Source organism: Arachis ipaensis, chromosome B03 (assembly GCF_000816755.2).
Source record: "Arachis ipaensis cultivar K30076 chromosome B03, Araip1.1, whole genome shotgun sequence".
Lineage (NCBI taxonomy): Eukaryota > Viridiplantae > Streptophyta > Magnoliopsida > Fabales > Fabaceae > Arachis > Arachis ipaensis.
This window is the reverse complement of record NC_029787.2, coordinates 105,905,496-105,911,712: the sequence shown is the minus strand read 5'-3', so window position 1 is coordinate 105,911,712 and position 6,217 is coordinate 105,905,496. Positions and strand designations below refer to the sequence as shown.

General features: G+C 39.0%; 2 protein-coding genes across 2 annotated transcripts; both read left to right on the top strand.

Annotated features, from left to right (window-relative positions):
* LOC110269507 (protein FAR1-RELATED SEQUENCE 8-like) lies at positions 3,311 to 3,886 on the top strand. The gene has a single exon (XM_021117378.1). It carries the CDS (start codon positions 3,311 to 3,313, stop codon positions 3,884 to 3,886), a length of 576 nt encoding a protein of 191 aa, XP_020973037.1.
* LOC110270275 (protein FAR1-RELATED SEQUENCE 9-like) lies at positions 4,072 to 5,925 on the top strand. Its single transcript, XM_021119209.1, has 3 exons — positions 4,072 to 4,867; positions 4,960 to 5,139; positions 5,411 to 5,925. Exons 1-3 carry the CDS (start codon positions 4,094 to 4,096, stop codon positions 5,447 to 5,449), a joined length of 993 nt encoding a protein of 330 aa, XP_020974868.1. The 5' UTR covers positions 4,072 to 4,093; the 3' UTR covers positions 5,450 to 5,925.

Genomic DNA, 6,217 nt, shown 5'->3' with positions numbered 1-6,217 from the left:
AAGTTCTATGGTATAGATATTAATTTAGTATCTACATGCGTAGATAATTGGTGGTAAGCTGTGGTGATGACAGGTGGTATAGGTAGGGGACAAATTGTTCGGGGTTTCAGAGAGGTTGCAGGAAATGTTTATAAAATCACGTGAGGGGAGTCATAATTAGATTGTATAACTAAATGTGATAATGAGTAATTAATTTTGGGTGTTTAGGGGCCAAGCCTTGGCCCTTTTTTTCGTTCTTGGACAAAAATATTTTCTTTTTGGTGTCATAGGCCTTTACAGTAAATACCCAAAAGAAATGGATCCAGGTCATTCCCAACCCCCCCTCGTGACCCAATCATTCATTCATTCATGTAATGGAGAACACAGAATCAAAGAAACCCTTGTCGCAGCCCTCCGCCTAGCCCTCCATGGTTGCCGCCTAACCCAGGTCCTCAGCATCGCCGCTGTCCTAGGTCCTCAGCTCTGCCGCCATCCCAGGTCCTCAACACTGCCGCTTCTTCCTCTATCGTCGCCGCCTAACCGAGGTCCTCCATCGTCACCGCCTGACCCAGTAACTCGGCAGGTCCTCTTCGGCTCTTCATCTTCGTTGGCTTCTCGGCACGGACCCAGGTTAGTGGCTTCTCGTCTTCATCTTCACTGAGGGTTTGGTCTTCTTCTTCAAATTTTGTTCCATTTTTCTTCAAGTTTGCTTCGGTCTTGCTTTGCATTTTGGTTCTGAAGTTTGGTTCTTCAATTCTTCTTCTTCGGTCTTTGGTCTTGATTTGAAGTTTGATTCTGTCTTGTATTTGCAAATTTGTATGTATGGTTCTGAATGCTCTGTTACTCTGTGAAAATTTGTATGTATGGTTGCTAATGATAGAAACTTACTTTGCTTCTAATGGTGAAAATTTGTATATTGTTGAATGCTGTAAAAAGAATTTGAATGTCTCTGAAGTACTTGGATTATTGAATTTGAATGTCTCTGAAGTCTGAAGTAGTGATTTGTGATTTTGAATATCTCTGATTACTTGATTATTGATTTGTGTTTTAAATCTGAAAATTTGTGATAAATGATAACTGATTTGTTCTGCTGCTTTTGCCGTTTTTTTTTTCTCAGTAAACTCATAAGCATTGAACTGTGCCGTTTTCCCTCAAATTAATTTTGGTTCATGTGATTTAATTGGTGTTTAGGGTACAAAGTGAAAAGCTGTTTTTAATTGGATTTGCAAAGTGATTTTTGGTTGACTTTTTATTTAACTTGGTAATAGTGTTTATGATAGGGCTGAATGATGGTTGTTCTTTCTTGCCTCTGTTTAGTAATGTTTATTGAAAATTTGTACATTTTCAATGAATATTTGTACATTTTCATTGCTATTATACTTGTTCAATAAGTATCTGATTAATTATTATTCGAATGTTGTGGTTAAAATTTTTATCTAGTTGATGATTTCTTTACCCATTTTCTTTACTTGAATTTGTTAAGTTGATAGTGTGTTAAATTGGTTTGCTGCTGCCGTTTTAAGTTGCAAAATTTTTTACGGTTTTGCAATTTCAATTTCCGGATTATCTATTCAGGTGTTGTGGTTGTTTATTTGTTAAATTGTTGTTGTGTGTACCTATTGTTGTGTATAATCATTGAGTTGCCATTTTCTTCTCAAATGACTAATTTGCTGATTTGGTAAATTGTTGTTATTGTGATATTTGAGATTGTGGTTGGCTATTACTGGGTTGCTGAGTTTTTCTACGAAGGTCTTATTCTTGTTAAATTGTTCTTGTTTCCATGCATAACTTGTCCTTGTGGTCTATAGTTTCATTAGGTTTGGTTTTGAGATAGCTTTGATGTATTTTGGTAATTGTGATGTCTTTTAATGAGATGCGGCCCAGAGTAGCCTTTGATTTGGTTTATATATGGTTGACGGCTTAGAACTTGCTTGTACTATTCAGATTCTGCTAACCCTACTCAGATTGAAAAAACATTCTCAGTTTCTATGTTTGTAGGAAAAATTATACATTTACTTTCTATTATACCTGTTCCATAATTATTCGATTAATGATTATTCAAATGTTGTGTTTTAAATTTTCGAATGAATGATGATTTGGTTATTGATTTCCTGGTCTTGAATTTGTTAACTTGATAGTTTCTTAAGTTGGTTGGCTGCTTCTGTTTTAAGTTGTTAAATTTTTACGGTTGTTGCAGTTTGTTAATTCCTGGATTTTCTATTCAGGTCTTGTGGTTGTTTATTTGTTAGGGTGTTGTTGTTTGTACCTGTTGTTCTCAAATTATTACTTTGGTAATTTGGTACTTTGTTGTTATCGTGATATTTGAGATTGAGATAGGCTATTATTGGGTTGCTGAGTTGTTGAATGAAGGTATTCTTTTGTTTAAATTGTTCTTGTTTCCATGCATAACTTGTCCGTGTGGTCAAAAGTTTTATTATGTTCGGGTTTGAGATAGCTTGGATGCATTTTTTGGTAATTGTGATGTCATATAATGAGATCTAGCCCTTAGTAGCCTTTGATTTGGTATATATATGTTTGATGGCATGAAACTTGGTAGAGGTTAAGGCGTGTAATTTTATAGCAGAATTAGTTATTATTTTGAAAACCAACTTTTACAACTTAATAGATGGAGTCCTATGGTGGGATGGGCAAGGCAAAAGGTTTGTCTCCGGATGGAAGTGAAAATGAGTTATGCCTTTCAAACAACGACGTTGTTGACGAGGATGACTTAAGAAAGGTTAAGTTTTTGTCAGATGAAGATGGTCGTGAATATGGAGACGTGACTGGGTTGAGTGCAGAGGATATAATGAAAAAGGTGTTTCGAAGTGAAGAGCGTGCATATGAGTTTTATTGTTGGGTAGGAAAATGCAACGGATTTGGGGTTCGTAAAGGAGACTATGCAAAGGATGAAGATGGGACTGTAGTGAGAATGAGGTTCTTCTGTAATAGGGCTGGCCTAAGGGATGGAAAACACTACAACAGACTAGACAGGAAGAGATTCCATAGGCCTGAGACACGCACGAATTGCCAGGCCCTGATGTCTGTATACCTTGATAAGGGTATCTCGGTTTGGAAGGTTCGAAAAGTAACCCTCGAGCATAACCACGAATTGATACCGAGGGGAATGGTTCACATGATCCGAAGTTTCTGGGTGATATTGGGTTCCGCAAAGGCCCACATCGATGGAATGCATGCGTATAGGTTGCCGACGTCTAAGATACTGGGGTACATGGCTGGGATTGTGGGTGGTTATTCTTCTTTGGGTTTTACCAAGAAAGACGCATAAAACTATATTGATCGGTCAAAGCGTGCAAAGGTGGTTGATGGAGACATGAATGCTGCTATAGTATACTTGGAAGGCAAGGCAGCTGCTGATCCCATGTCTATGGCCCGGTACAATTTGACTGAAGAAGGTATGTTGGAAAACATGTTTTGGGTAGATGGTCCTAGCAGGGTTCATTTTCAACACTTTGGAGACGTCGTTGCATTTGATTCGACGTATAAGAAGAACAAGTACAACAGACCCCTTGTCATATTCTCAGGTTCAAACAACCACAAGCAAACAACGATTTTTGGGTTCGGTTTGGTTTTAGATGAGACAATCGGTTCATACAAGTGGATGTTGGAGAACTTGTTAGAAGTCATGTGTGGGAAGCTGCCCTCTGTTGTTGTGACTGACGGGGATGAATCAATGATCGCTGCAGTTAGGGAAGTGTTGCCCCGGGCAACCCATAGGTTGTGTGCATGGCATCTACATAAGAATGTGACCTCGAACACCAACGAGCAGATGTTCCGTGATGTCTTTGCCAAGTGGTTGTATGCCAACATGGAGGTTGAAGAGTTTGAGGGTGAATGGGCACAGGTTGCTGAACAGTATGGGTTACTCAATAAGTATTGGGCGTTATAACTGTATGAAAAGAGGAAGATGTGGACAAATGCGTACTTGCGTTGCAAGTTTTGCGCTGGGTTTCGCACGACGTCTCGGTGTGAGGGCATCAATTCCCATCTAAAAAAATTTTTGTCGTCGAGGCACACTATTCTAGAGCTTGTGCAAAATCTAGAACTACTAGTACGGGAGTACTAGAACAATGAGCTGGTTGCACAGTTCAGTTCAATGTACGGTGTTCCCGTTATGACGACCTGTCTTGATCCCGTGGAACAGTTTGCTGCATCGGTGTACACGAAGGTCATATTCACGCAAGTCAAAAAGGAGATTGATTCTATCTCGGTCGTTAACTTCGTAATCAAACGACGGGTCTCAACAACCATGGTGTACATGGTTGAGGAGTATGGATTCCCCGGTCAAAATGTGGTGGCATTGTACGATCCAAAAAGAGGGAGGTTGGTCTGTCGATGTGGATTTTGGGAGAAAGAAGGTTTTCCTTGCAGGCATATGTTTTTTGTCATGAAGCACGAGCACCTAAAAAGAATTCCCGAGCGGTTGATTTTGAGTCGATGGAGGAAGGATGTGAAGACAGTCAACGAATACACTGAGAAGACGGTACTAGCTGATGAGCAGGGTTTCTTGTTGAGACATGGAGCCCTGCATGCTGCTTCGCAGTGGATTTTGTTCGTCGGATCTAAAAACGACAATCTGTACAAGAAATGCATGAGCAGAATCAGGCAGATATGCTGTGATCTACAAGTACGCAGCGACAATGACACGATGGATAAGAGTCCGAATGCCGCCTGCGATGTTCGAGATCCAACTGTTGTGCGCACCAAAGGGGGACCCAGCACACGTGGACACAAAGGTAGAAAAAGGAAGTGCACGAGATGCAGGAAAATTGGGCACACAAAGAGGAGGTGCACTGAGCCACAAAAAATCTCAACCTCGACAAAATATAAACAGTGTCCCACCAAGGAAATGACACTAAGCAAAGTTGAGGTACACAGTTGTTTGCAGTATCTCTATTCACTAGTTAAATAGTTTTACCTCATTGCATCAGCAACATTATGCTCAATTTTGTTGTGATATAGGCTGTTTTGCCGAACTTTAACCTGCACGCTGATCAAGACAAATGGTTAGAAGAGGGAGACGATTGTGGCATGAAGCAGGATGCCGGAGCTTACGAGGGATGGGACCATGTAATAGGCACAGCGCAAAGCCAAACCAGGAACATCGGCGGAGTGGGTAACACCGTGGACTGGAATATAGAGGTAATCAACTTGTGGCTTGGTAATCTCACTTTCGATTGTTACTCGTAATCTAATTTAAAATTTGCATAGAACACGCTTTATGGAAGGGATTGTGTTTGGAAAGTTGTTGATGCTATTTCATGGAGCTTTTTGTATTAGGATTTTATTGTTATGGAACATGCAAATTAGCTCTATGTACTTGATTTTGTTATGCTAATTGTTGAGCAGAAGTAGTTACTGTGTTTCATTTACCTTGAGTGAGTTTGGATTAATGTGAGGTTCTTCGTTGTAGGTGTTGGAGATATTGCGGTTGTTACAAGATCGCTGCTGAAAGTATTGACCACACGGTGTTCTTTGATGAAGGAAAATTTTTTATACGTTACCAAGTGTATAAGGGTCCTAAATTTCCTTGGTTTGTATTTCGTTAATCTGGCTGATGCTCGGAATCGTGCAGCTGCATCCAAGTTAGCATGAAAAGTAAATTTTCTCGTTGTTATACCTCCATATATTGGATGAAATAGTTTTGCAGTTGAAGGCAAATTCAAAGACAGCAACAGACCTATTTGTTATCCATGCAATTTATAAATTTAGTTCCATTTACCTGTTCCAACTTTTGCTTGCATTTTAACGATAAAGAAATATCAGATGATATAGAATCTCTCGGGTCTATGAATTTGTATCTCCAGGGAATGCATTGCAACTTAACGCGTTGAGAGAAATAAAAGTTTTCACAGATTTGTTATTAACCACGAACACGCAAGCACTGATTTTGACGTCGCCCACTTGGAATATTAAAATTTGCCTTTCATATCTTTATCCTTTCTTCTTGTAATAGTAAACATTTCTCGACTATACATTCATTCCATTTATAAGGTTCACGTTTACAACCGCCTAGTAATTGTGCTTATGCCTTCAGGCTGATTGAAATTTCTATAACATGTACTGTGTTAGTTATGGTTTATAGGGACATTCCATTTTTTACATATCTCGACTATAATTTCTTTCCATTAGTTACATGTGTTTTTTAATTATGGTTTACATGATATTTTTAATTATATAACAAGATCTTTGTATATATAAAAAATGTTATAGATAATTC

Excerpts from the sequence above, each read along its gene's own strand:
- LOC110269507 (XM_021117378.1), top strand. The coding sequence starts at position 3,311 with ATGAATGCTGCTATAGTATACTTGGAAGGCAAGGCAGCTGCTGATCCC.
- LOC110270275 (XM_021119209.1), top strand. The coding sequence starts at position 4,094 with ATGTACGGTGTTCCCGTTATGACGACCTGTCTTGATCCCGTGGAACAG. Across the intron at positions 4,868-4,959 it reads TGACACTAAGCAAAGTTGAG|GCTGTTTTGCCGAACTTTAA; the intron begins GTACACAGTTGT and ends GTTGTGATATAG. Across the intron at positions 5,140-5,410 it reads CCGTGGACTGGAATATAGAG|GTGTTGGAGATATTGCGGTT; the intron begins GTAATCAACTTG and ends TCTTCGTTGTAG.